Source organism: Astyanax mexicanus, chromosome 21, assembly GCF_023375975.1.
Source record: "Astyanax mexicanus isolate ESR-SI-001 chromosome 21, AstMex3_surface, whole genome shotgun sequence".
NCBI classification, from domain to species: domain Eukaryota; kingdom Metazoa; phylum Chordata; class Actinopteri; order Characiformes; family Acestrorhamphidae; genus Astyanax; species Astyanax mexicanus.
Genome location: NC_064428.1, coordinates 41,798,698 through 41,811,170, shown reverse-complemented (window position 1 = coordinate 41,811,170; position 12,473 = coordinate 41,798,698). Strand labels below are relative to the sequence as shown.

The window sequence follows — 12,473 nt, the reverse complement described above, 5'->3', positions numbered from 1 at the left end:
ACATTATCGCAAATCGCAATCGCAAAGTCACGTTCTGATTTACAGTGGGTGGGAAATGGAGGTTCTAGATATGGTTTAAGACGAATAAACGACTTGATTTTCAGCCTTTTTACGGAAATGAAACATATAAAATAATAATTCTTTTTTTTTATTTATTGAGATTTAAATCAAAATTATCACTTACTTTCTCTGAATTGACACTTTCGTCAGGACAACATATTTTTTTTTAATTCTTGTTTTTCGGAACTGAGCCTAGCGACAAAATACTATTTTTTTTAATATGTATTAAAACATATTTTGAAATTGAGACGTATGTGAAAATAGTGACTTAATTTTTTGGAACTGAGACCAACATAAGATTTACATCAAAAGAACAACATTTTTTTTGCTAGAAATCAGACCTATGTCAAAATAACATTTTTAAGACTTAAGTTAAAATAACAACATTGTTTCGGAGCTAAATTGCGTAATAATAACAACATCATATCTCAGTGCTAATTAAGGGGTATAAGCTTCCATTGTTTGCTGAAGTATCGTTTTAATATGCGGTTGGATGTAGTGCTCTTTTGGGGGCTCGGGGTGTGTGTGAGTGTGTGTGTGTGAGAGAGTGTGTGACAGAGGGGATCTGCAAAGGATGGAGTAAGACTCTGGAGACCCTGCAGAGCTGCTCTCTTACACACACACACACACACACACACACACACACAGCTGAAAGGTCAGCGCTGCCGAGGCTAAATGGATGCTAATCCTCCAGGAGGAAACAGTGCTGAGACTCCGCCCCCCCGACCTTTAGAGACAGAGACCTTATGTCCTGCTAATTAGCGGTGTATCAGTATGCAGGGTGTGTGTGTGTGTGTGTGTGTGTGTGTGAGTGTGTGTGTTTGGTGGAGGGGGATGAACTGAATTATGTTCTCAAACTTTTGACTGAATATATTAAAATAATGATCTCATATAAAAAGACTGAAATTGTATTTCGTAAAACTATATATATTTTTTAATTCAGTTTAATTAAAGTTTCTTTTCAGAGTTAAAATAATGATTTCTTTTTCAGGTTTGAGAGGCGCATAAAAAAGGATTTTTCAGAACTGACACAAAATTGCTACTTTTTTGGAATTGAGACTTCCAAATCATCAAAAATAATGACGATTTTTTTTAAAACTTCAAATCAAAATAAAGACTTTTATTCTGAGAATTGAAAACTATCTTTATTTGATTTTTTTTTCTGAATTAAGACTTGTTAAACTAGAAACTTTATCCGTAATTAACTTTTTTGAAATCCCTTCTAGACAATTAGCTTAGCTACCTAGTTAACAGATAAGCACCCATTCCACCAGTGGAAAGTTTATCCATTTTAACTTGAACTTTCGAGTTCTCTATTGATTGAGCGTGCGCTAATTTGTTAGCTAAGTAGCTAATCTAAAGGAACACCCAAACAGCAAGCAATTTAATAAAAATATATTTTTAAAAAACCAAAAATTAAAACTTGTACAGACAATTAACTGTTTATTTACAGCTGCAAAACAAAGTAAACAGCATAAAAACAACAATCCAGACTTCTGTAAACAAAATTGAGAGGAAATAAAACTACTTTTCGAAACACAAAATTACGATTTAAAAACAAAACAAAAAAAAAACCCACTATAATTAAAACCAAAACACACAGAAAACTCTGACTCAGATTCAGCGCACTCTCCCAGTCCATAGTGTTTTTAAAACTGGTCAGAGTCTTCTCCTATCTGTCACACTGTCAATCACTCTGGCTCCGCCTCTTTACTCCCGTTGCCCTGAGCAACAGCTTCAGTTTCCTTCTCACCATCAGTCCCACCCTCTTTTTCCTCTATATTTTGCCCTGCCTCCTTCTGCTCTGACCCCGCCTCCACCACCTCCTTCTCATGCTCAGGCCTCGCCTCGTCTGCAGTTGGCTCCGCCTTGCTCTTGGCTGCCCTTTGATTCTCATTGGCCGGCTCTCTGGTGACCTCCTGCAGGTTGTACTTCCTGAAGAGCGTGTAGTCACGGACGACGCTGACGCAGCACACCGACTTTATAATCTCTACGATGATGGTGAGCTCCGGATCCGTCAGATCCACCTTATTCTCCGGGTTCAGCTTCGCCACCAGACCTGAGGAAGAGGAGGAGGAGGAGGAAGAGGAGGAGGAAGAAGAGGAGGAGGAAGAGGAGGAGGAGGAGGAAGCTCAATGTAAAATTACATTAATAAATACATATACACACATTCAGATATAGAAATCATGTTTGGTTTAACATTGGTTTGAAGGGCTATAGTGATATTTAATAGTGATGTTTTGATGGGGAATTGATGGGGAATTGATGGGGAATAGTGATGTTTGTTGGGGAATAGTGTGTTGGTGTCTTGATGGTGATACTTGATGTTTGGTGGCGTTTGATAGGGAATAGTGATGTTTGTTGGGGAATAGTGTTTTTTGGTGGTGTTTTACAGAAAGTGATAGTGTGGTTGGTGTAGACCCGGGTCGTACCTGCCAGGGCTTTGATGACGTCGTCCCTCTTGTTATGGGAGCTGTTCCGGGCTTTGAAGTTGATCTGGTAGGAGGCGTGGTTTGGAGCTTTGAACCACGGCTCCAGATAGTAGCTCAGGTATTTCTCCATGTCCTCAGGAAACGCCCTGCAGGTCCCGCTCACCGGCAGCATCCGCAGGATCACCCGGGACTTCTTCTTTTTCGTCTGGTAGATGTCCTGCAGGATGTGGTGCACCAGCTTCTCAGGATCTGAGGAAATGAGAGATGATTGGTGGTGTTTGGTGTTATGATTGGACAGTAGTGGTGTTGGAAAAAGAACAGTGGTGTTTTTTGGCACAATAGTGGTTTCAGGAAGTGAACGGTGATGTTTGGAATAAAATGGTGGTGTTTGGAAGAGAACAGTGGTGTTGGGTTAGACAGCAGTGGTGTTTGGAAGAGAATGATGTCGTTTGGTTAGACCGTGGTTATGTTTGGAAGAGAATGTTGGTGTTCGGTCAGACAGCAGTGGTGTTTGACAGAGGACTGTGTTATTTGGTCAGACAATGATTGAGGTTAAGAGGAGAATGGTGGTGTTGGGTCAGACAGCAGTGGTGTTTAGAGGAGAACAACGGCGTTTGGTGCACAGTCACTGAGGTTTAAAGGAGAACGATGGTGTTGGGTCAGACAGCAGTGGTGTTTGGAAGAGAGCTTCTCACCGACGTGATGAGTTTGAATGAAGACGACGTTGTTGGCTCCGCTGTCCACCGCCTGGAATCTGCGTTTCCGTTTCTTGTTGGACCCCTGGAGCTGCATCACCTCCTTCTTCAGCGCCGCCTCCACGTCGTCCTCGTCCTGTTCCTCGTCGCTGTTGCTGCTCTGAGGATCTCCGAGCTGCAGCAGCGACACACAAACGTACAGCCGTTAGATCCCGCACAGCCCAACGAGCCGGAACTACTTTCTCAGGCGGAGGACTCTCACCTCCTCCGGGCCGTACAGCCGGTCCCCGTACTCCCCCAGCAGACTGTACGCCTCCGCCGTGCACCTCTGCGCGTTCATGTTACAGGTGATCAGTACGCCCTGCATCCCTGTACACAGCGCCCGCTCACGCCTCGCACGCTTACCCCCCCGGGCCTGAGCGCGCCAACCTCGCTTCCTGCTCTCCTCAGACATCACCCACACCGACAGCACACACCTGAGAGAACACACACACACACACACACACACACCTCAGTACACACACAAACAGCACACACCTGAGAGAACACACACACAAACAGCACACACCTGAGAGAACACACACACACCTCAGTACACACCTGAGAGAACACACACACACAGCACACACCTGAGAGAACACACACACAAACAGCACACACCTGAGAGAACACACACACACACACACACACACACACACACCTCAGTAAACACCTGAACACACACCGACAGCACACACCTGAGAGAACACACACACACACACACACCTCAGTACACACCTGAACACACACCGACAGCACACACCTGAGAGAACACACACACACACACACACACACCTCAGTACACACACAAACAGCACACACCTGAGAGAACACACACACACACACACACACACACACACACACCTTAGTACACACACAAACAGCACACACCTGAGAGAACACACACACACCTTAGTACACACATGTACACCTGAGTATTCACCTGGACAAAAAAAACACACACACCTGAGTACACAGCTACATACTCATCTGAAAACAAACTTACAACAAAACACACCGCAACACCCAAGTGCAGCTACACACACACACACACACCTGGAAACAAACTTACGCACACCTCAAAACCGGCATACACACCTGGAGACACACTCACATGAATACTACAGAGCACACTTGAACACACACACACACACACACAGAGTATACACTCACCTGAACACACCTGGTTACAGTTACACACACACACACCAACTCACAGTCCGGGCGCGTGAGAGCGAGCAGCAGCGCTACTGCGAGGTGTAACGGAGAGCAGAGAGGGACACTGCTACACCGAGAAACGCGTTTGATAAAAGTCCTCGCGCGCAGTTATAGAAACAGTTTATCACTGAGATCTGATTATTAATTACTAGGTAAGCACGTGTACCGGCGCGCGGGCACGCGTTCCACTGAGCGCGTTAAGCCAGCGGCGATGAAGAGACTCGCTGTCAAAATAAAAGCCTCTGTTTAAACGTTTCCGGTTTTACAGAGCCGGAAACTTTAATTTAGTATTTTGTTATACATTTATATAAAAAAATATATAAATAGGCTTAAAAAACGAATTAATATCAAATAATTACTTTATAACTATATTATATTACACCATATTGTGATTTTTGCATTAATTGCTAGAATATAAAAAAAATATTGTTTCATAAATATTTTATAAGTTCGCAATTGCTTCTTCTTTTTTTTTAACAAATGCATTTAGATTATTTGTTAATTGTAAGAAAAGTGGCAAAATAAATACAAATTCTGTGAAAGAAAACATTAAGTACTTGGCTTTTACCCAAATGCTTAATTATATGTATAAAGTTTTTGTTCAGTCTAATTTTTTAGGGGAACAATACTGTACAAGTGAATTTACTGTACATTAATTATTATATAACATTGTTTTAATATAAAATGCAAGTAAGAATTTTTAAATATACTTGTTACATTTATGAGGTACTTTTATTTTGACATCAGTTGCTGCACATTTTACAGAGCATTGAGAGGGATATTTCTCCACAAAAACACATTTTAAAATTCACTTTCTTCCACTGAAGCCAAAAAATCAGACCATAAATATTACAAACACCGATTTATTTTCATTTTAGCTGTAAAATACAAACAATTTAATTCAAATCTGTTTATATAATTACATTTCAATACAAACAGCAGAATATTAATAAAAATAATAAAATTCATCTTAAATTATCAAGTATTTCAGGAATAAAATAATAATTACAGTAGCTTTAGTCCATGTCATTATTTATATATATATATATATATATATAAAAAAAAAAAAATGTTTTAATACTTCACACATTCACACTCCATACACAAAATAAAAAATGCCAAGCTGGTTGCTAGGTTGTTGCTATGTAGTGGTTGTGCTGTTTTATGTGGTAACTAAGGCAGTTTTTTTTATGTTTTGGGTAGTTGCTATGGTATCACTAAATGTGGTTGCCATGGTATCCCAACCAGAAGCTTCCTGCAGTTCCATTTTGAAGTTTTGCTTTGTGGTAGCTATGATGTTGCTAGTGGTGGATATGAATGTAGTAAGATTATGGTTCAAATGCTGCAAACAATTTTGTTATGGCATGTGCAATGGTTGCTAGGGTGTCGGTAGGTGGTTGCTAAGTCACTATAGTGGTTCTCCTGGTGGTTGCAAAGACATCTGTAAGTGGCTGATTAGGAGCCATGTCTGATAGTTGTTAGGGTGTTGCTAGGTGGTTGCTCCAGGTGGTACCTACGGTGTTAATAACGAATAACTGTAATCGAGCTAGCGGAAGTTTCTAGAAGCCGCTGTTTGGACACTGAAGCTGATCCTGCTGTTCGGTTTCAGGGTGGAGTTGATCACTGCCGACTCCCACTTAAAGAAGCCACACCCACCTCTGTGGGCGGGGTCAGGGCCGCTTTTCCTGACTGGGCAAGAGTAGAAAGCTCGTCCGTGGTTTGGGCCGCCATTACCGACCGTCATACGCTTGGCTCTCCGCCCACAGGAACACAGTGGCGCCGTTACCTTGGTTACCCTTGGCAACTTGGTTACCAAAGAATTTTCACCATCAGATCTGCAGAGGGGCAGGGACCGCCGCCCGGAGCAGCGGGACAAGGGAGCTGATTGGTTGAAGGACACTGAGCATAGTTTTGATTGGTTGGTGTAACAAGAGGAGTGTGATGAATGGTTGATGGTGCTGGAGGAGCGTGATTGGTTGGCAGAGGAGGACAGAGCTGATTGGTTGTTAGAGATGGTCGTGTTGCAGATGGAGGAGCTTTCTGATTGGTTGGTGGAAGAGGAAGCCCTTGATTGGTTGATTGAGATGGAGTGGAGAGCTGATTGGTTGGCAGAGGTGGAAGCGAGAACTGACTGGTTGTTAGAGATAGATAAGTGTTTTGATTGGTTGGAGGATGTGTAGTTAAGAGCTGATTGGTTGACAGAGAAGGAGGAAAGATTTGATTGGTTGTCAGAAGAGGCAGGGACTATGGATGCATTTTTGGAGAAGAGGTGCATAGCTGATTGGATTTTGGAAGTGAAGGAGAGAGCTGATTGGTTAACAAAAGTAGAGGAGGGTTTCGATTGGCTGACTGAGGTGGAGGGTGATTGGTTGTTAAAGATGGAGGAGTGTTCTGACTGGTTGTTGGAACAGGAAGCATCAGATTGGTTGAAGAAATTGGAGGAGTGAGCTGATTGATTCATGGATGGTTTTGATTGGTTGATGGAGGTGGAAGGTAATTGGTTGTAGGAGACAGAGGAAGGCTTTAATTGGTTGATAGATGTAGAGTAGAGAGCTGATTTGTTGAAAGGAGAGGAGGTGAGTTTCGATTGGCCGATGGAGGTGGAGGTCCGTTTTGATTGGTTGACGGTAAGTGAACGAACTGGGTGAGGAACTTTGAAAAACCCTGTTGTGGAGTTGCTCGAGGAGGACTGATGCGATTGGTCGGTGTAGACAGTGAAAGGCATGCTGGGAGTTGTAGTTGTAGCTCGACATCCTGGGCGGTTGAGTGATTTGAAGGGATCTGGGCGTGAAAGAAGCGACACGGAGACGGACGATTGTGTTTGTGGGCGGGGCTTGAAGACTTGTGACTGTGGTGGGTGTGGTCTGTTCACCTCTGTATGTGTATGGTTGCCAGGCGACAAAGAATCGTCCCGGTCAACAATACCCCACTCTACATCCTCCAACACCACGTCGTCGTAGGACCCAGACTCCCCGACCTCTGTTACCAGGAAACCCTCCGCCCAATCACAGCCTGCCATCTCCAGTTCAGAGGCCGCACCTACAGGTGAGGTGGGCGTGGTGTTCTGGAGAGTGGTGTGTAGGTGAGGTGTGTTCACAAACACTGGGGTGACGAGTGAGGTGAGGACGGTGCGGGTCGGCACCAGGTTCTGACACACCCCGGTTCCGGTTCCGGTGTTGGGGTTTCCTGTTGAGCTCCCATTGCTATGGTTACTGAAGGGCGTCGGCAGGTTCTCATCCACAGGTGGGCGTGTCTTACTTGGACTCTTGCTGTGGACACGCCCCTGTCCAAACAGCGGCCTGGACTTTACCGGAGCCTGAGAGAACGAGAGAGAGGTCAGATTTAAAGTGATAGTTAATTAGCCCCTCCTCCTCCAAAATGTAGCCAATCAGCTTAATAATTATTTATACTTGTTAGCTACATTAACTTGTTGGCCCCAGTGCTAATTGGTAGAATATAAAGTTTTGTTACTTTTTAGCTACATTAGCGTCCTAGCCTGAGCACTAATTAGTTGGGATAATTGATCACATTATCTACTTGTTAGCTACATAGCTTAAATGCTAATTTGGGAGGGTATTAGCTCACATTATCTACATATTAGCTACATTAGCATCATAGATTCAGTGCTAATTGGTGGGGGGTTTTAGCCTATATTATATACTTGTTAACTACATTAGCTTCATAGCTCTAGTGCTAACCAGTGGAGTATTAGGTTTCATTACTTGTTAGCTACATTAGCCTCAAAGCACCAGTACTAATTGGTAGTATATGAGCTTTCATTAATTGTTAGCTACATTAGCTTTGTACCTCCATTGCTAATAAAGTGGGTTTTAGCTTACATTATCAACGTTAGCTACATTAGCTTCGTAGCTCCTAAAGTCTATAACTATAGAAGCGGACTGGCTATTTACTATGGCTCTAATACTCGTTTGATTAACACTGCAGGGTCTATAATCACCTGTGCAGGTGTCTGGGCGATGCGAGAGGACCTGAAGGAGACCCACTCACCCTGTTCAGAGATTTGGTTATTTTCAGAACACAGCCGTCCGTCACCATGCGCCAGGCCAGGCGAGCAGTGTTCCGAGCGTCGTCCAATCCTGCACTCAGTTCATATATTACACACATATATATTATATACAATTATACATAACTTTATTTACACTATACGTATTTAAATACAGGTGTGATTACCTGAGTGTTCTCTGCCACTAAACTGGATCCCCAGGTCCTGCAGGGCTCCGTTCAGACCTTTAGGTTTACGACTGTAGAACGTCTGCAGAACAGAGGAACACTCAGCCAGGTTCTAAATCACAATCAGATCATCTAATCTGGACCTGGAACCGGTTCTGGTCTGTAAGTGTGAACGTGAGTACTGACCCTGTACGTGGCTCTGAGATCAATCCAGCTGCTCAGTGCTTCAGGTTTAACAATCTGCTTCCGTTTACACTCGTACAGCAAACACACTCCTAAATCCCAATCTGGATGAAAACAGAAGTATTTACACTCCCAATTCCCAATCTGGATTAAAAACAGAAGCATTTACACTCCCAAATCCCAATCTGAATTAAAAACACAAAATCAGTTACACTCCCAAATCCAAAAGCATTTACATTTCCAAATAATGATATGAATTAAAAGCATTGACACTTCCAAATCTGGATTCAATAGAAGCATTTACGCTGTCAAATCCCAATCTGGAATAAAACACAATCAATTACACTCTCAAATCTCAATCTGGATTAAAACAGAAGCATTTACACTCCCAAATCTTGATATGGATTAAAAGCATTAATAGCAGAAAGCAATCAGAACCTTCAATCTAGATTAAAAGATAAGTATTTACACCCAGCACACCCAATCCAGATTAAAAACAGTCATCAGTTACCTGACCAGGTGATGAAGGTGCAGAGCTGTCCAGAAGAGGGAGTGTTTTTGCTGTCAGTCACATAGACCACACCCTTCTCCTGCTGCAGAGTCTGCAGCCAGCGGGTAAACCTGGACAAGCAGATCCGGAGAGGAAGCCCCACCTCCACCTGTTTCTGTAAACCAATCAGATGATTTTGAGGATATGGACATTTATGGAAGAAACAACAGAATCACAGAATAGTGGACAGGTATGCTGATTGCTGTTCAGGTGAGTACAGTGTGTTTATCTGTTCAGGTGAGTACAGGGTGTTTACCTGTTCAGGTGAGCACAGCGTGTTTACCTGTGCAGGTGAGTACAGGGTGTTTACCTGTGCAGGTGAGTACAGGGTGTTTACCTGTGCAGGTGAGTACAGGGTGTTTACCTGTGCAGGTGAGTACAGGGTGTTTACCTGTGCAGGTGAGTACAGCGTGTTTACCTGTGCAGGTGAGTACAGGGTGTTTACCTGTGCAGGTGAGTACAGGGTGTTTACCTGTGCAGGTGAGTACAGGGTGTTTACCTGTGCAGGTGAGTACAGCGTGTTTACCTGTGCAGGTGAGTACAGCGTGTTTACCTGTGCAGGTGAGTACAGCGTGTTTACCTGTGCAGGTGAGTACAGGGTGTTTACCTGTGCAGGTGAGTACAGGGTGTTTACCTGTGCAGGTGAGTACAGGGTGTTTACCTGTGCAGGTGAGTACAGGGTGTTTACCTGTTCAGGTGAGCACAGGGTGTTTACCTGTTCAGGTGAGTACAGCGTGTTTACCTGTGCAGGTGAGTACAGCGTGTTTACCTGTGCAGGTGAGTACAGCGTGTTTACCTGTGCAGGTGAGTACAGCGTGTTTACCTGTGCAGGTGAGTACAGGGTGTTTACCTGTGCAGGTGAGTACAGTGTGTTTACCTGTGTGATTCCAGTGAGTTCTGTGCAGAACTCGGACAGAACCGGATGTTCCTGAGGCTGAACGTACGAGTGGAACTCCGACTCAATCTCTCCGTTTGATGTGTTTAACAGCACAGCCGGGAACTCAACTGCAGCAACACACACATATATATTCTCACACACACATTAAAAAGACATATATAAATATATACAGAAATATATACGTGAGCAGAGCTGGAGTGAGGTACTCACTGATCTCCTGTCCATAGTTGTTTTTCTCTCTCCAGCAGGTCGATTCAAAATCAATAACGATCAGATAGGAGAACAGCTGATCTGCAAGAACCACACAGAACCTCAGCGTACTACAGTCTAGAACCATCAACTCACTGTAGTGTGTAGTACTGTAACACTGTAATAGTCTACCGTCTAGTACCATCAACTCACTGCCCAACAAACCAGTACTACAGTCTACTACTGTTCATCCACAGTACTACACATTAGTACTACAGTCTAGTATCATTAACTCACTGTCCTACACACCAGGGGCCTCATGTACTAAAGGTGCGTACGCACAAAAACATAGCGTACACCATATTTCACGCTCATGGTCAGATGTACAAAATTTGACTTAAACGTGAGAAAGTGCGTTCCCCCACGGAACTTTCATTTCGGGCGTACGCCTTTTTTTTGTGCGTATATATTGTGTTTTTGTCATTTGGCGACACTTAGAGGCGATACATTGAAATTACAACTATTAAGATATCCTTTATGCACATATTGTAGTAATTAGCCATTATTGGGTAAAATAAAGTCAATTAATCAGACAATTTCATTGGCTTACTGAAATAATCGTGCAACGTGTTTCCACTTAGCCTAGGTTATATAAACATGCATAAAAGTTTGTGCTGGAGTTGTTGTAGATGCAGCGTTGGCATTATTGGAAAATATTGCTAATGGTCTAATTCATTTAGAGCTTATTTTCCGTGACCTTTCTGTTTTTTGGCGCATGATGATGACTGGCTTATAAGCCGTTTTAGATTTCCAAGAGCAGAAGAGGATAAGAAAACAAGCTGAGTGCGTGACGGGCGGCTTCTTGGTAAGCAACTCATTTAAAGCATTTAAATGAAAACATTTATTATCCATCTTAGAATAAAACAATTTAAAACATGGGTAATTATACGCTACGTGTATATAATATTATTATTAATAATAATAATATTCATAACAACAACAATAATAATAATAATTATTATTATTATTGTTATTATAACATTATACTCTGCGTAATTGAGGGAGGAGTCATGGCAGGTGTGATGTTTTTGTGCATTTGCGCTTGATTTCAAGTTGATTGCGATGTAATAAGAGAAAACTTTTCAGGTCTGAGCGTACGGAACATTATAGTCCACGCAAGTCTTAGTACATGAGACCCCAGTACAGTCCAGTTCCTACAGTTCTACAGTCTAATACTGTCCATTCACAGTACTACACATCAGTACTACAGATTAGTACTATACCAGTACAGTATAAACTGGTTCTTACTGGTACCGGCCGGGTTCTTCTCAGCACTGGAGGACTGACTGCGCTTCCTAATCAGACCCAGCTCTCTACAGTAAAAAAAACACACACACACACACACACACACACACACAGAGTGAGATATTAATATATATATATATATATATATATATATATATATATTTTTTTTTTTTTTCCTTTTACACATACAGACTAATAGACAATCATGCAAACAGAGACAGACAGACAGACAGATAGACAGATAGATAGATAGATAGATAGATAGATAGACAGATAGACAGATAGATAGATAGATAGATAGATAGATAGACAGATAGATAGATAGATAGATAGATAGATAGATAGATAGATAGATAGATAGACAGATAGACAGATAGATAGATAGATAGATAGACAGATAGATAGATAGATAGATAGATAGATAGATAGATAGATAGATAGATAGATAGATAGATAGATAGATAGATAGATAGATAGATAGATAGATAGATGTTCTCACCGGGCTAGTTTCTTTGTTGACATGTTTCAGCCGCTCACTTACTTCCATTCAGCTCTACTCTATAACTCTATATAACTCTATATATAACTCTACATAACTGCTGCGCTACTTTAGCTCATAATCTCTGCTCAGTTCGGTTCAGTTAAAGCGGATAATTGAGAATAATCCGGTTTAATTTGCGTTTCTTTTTCTCTACAGTGTAACGCGGTTTGTA

General features: G+C 42.2%; 2 protein-coding genes across 4 annotated transcripts; both read right to left on the bottom strand.

The window, feature by feature from the left end:
- Positions 1–1,490: 1,490 nt before the first annotated feature.
- On the bottom strand, positions 1,491–4,661 carry thumpd1 (THUMP domain containing 1). Of its 3 annotated transcripts, none has more exons than XM_007237874.4 (5): positions 4,400–4,661; positions 3,450–3,663; positions 3,188–3,362; positions 2,493–2,741; positions 1,491–2,119 (listed from the first exon to the last, which is right to left on the bottom strand). In XM_007237874.4, the coding sequence occupies exons 2-5, from the start codon at positions 3,639–3,641 to the stop codon at positions 1,752–1,754; spliced, it is 984 nt and encodes a 327-aa protein (XP_007237936.2). In that variant the 5' UTR covers positions 3,642–3,663; positions 4,400–4,661; the 3' UTR covers positions 1,491–1,751. The 3 variants fall into 3 exon arrangements, with proteins under 3 accessions (XP_007237936.2, XP_049325319.1, XP_049325318.1); XM_049469362.1 differs by lacking the exon at positions 4,400–4,661 and adding an exon at positions 3,817–3,847; XM_049469361.1 differs by lacking the exon at positions 4,400–4,661 and adding an exon at positions 3,725–3,755.
- A 632-nt stretch (positions 4,662–5,293) lies between these two features.
- On the bottom strand, positions 5,294–12,471 carry eri2 (ERI1 exoribonuclease family member 2). Its single transcript, XM_049469340.1, has 9 exons — positions 12,260–12,471; positions 11,764–11,828; positions 10,477–10,557; positions 10,246–10,373; positions 9,330–9,483; positions 8,822–8,922; positions 8,636–8,717; positions 8,453–8,541; positions 5,294–7,760 (listed from the first exon to the last, which is right to left on the bottom strand). The coding sequence occupies exons 1-9, from the start codon at positions 12,280–12,282 to the stop codon at positions 5,991–5,993; spliced, it is 2,493 nt and encodes an 830-aa protein (XP_049325297.1). The 5' UTR covers positions 12,283–12,471; the 3' UTR covers positions 5,294–5,990.
- Positions 12,472–12,473: the final 2 nt, after the last annotated feature.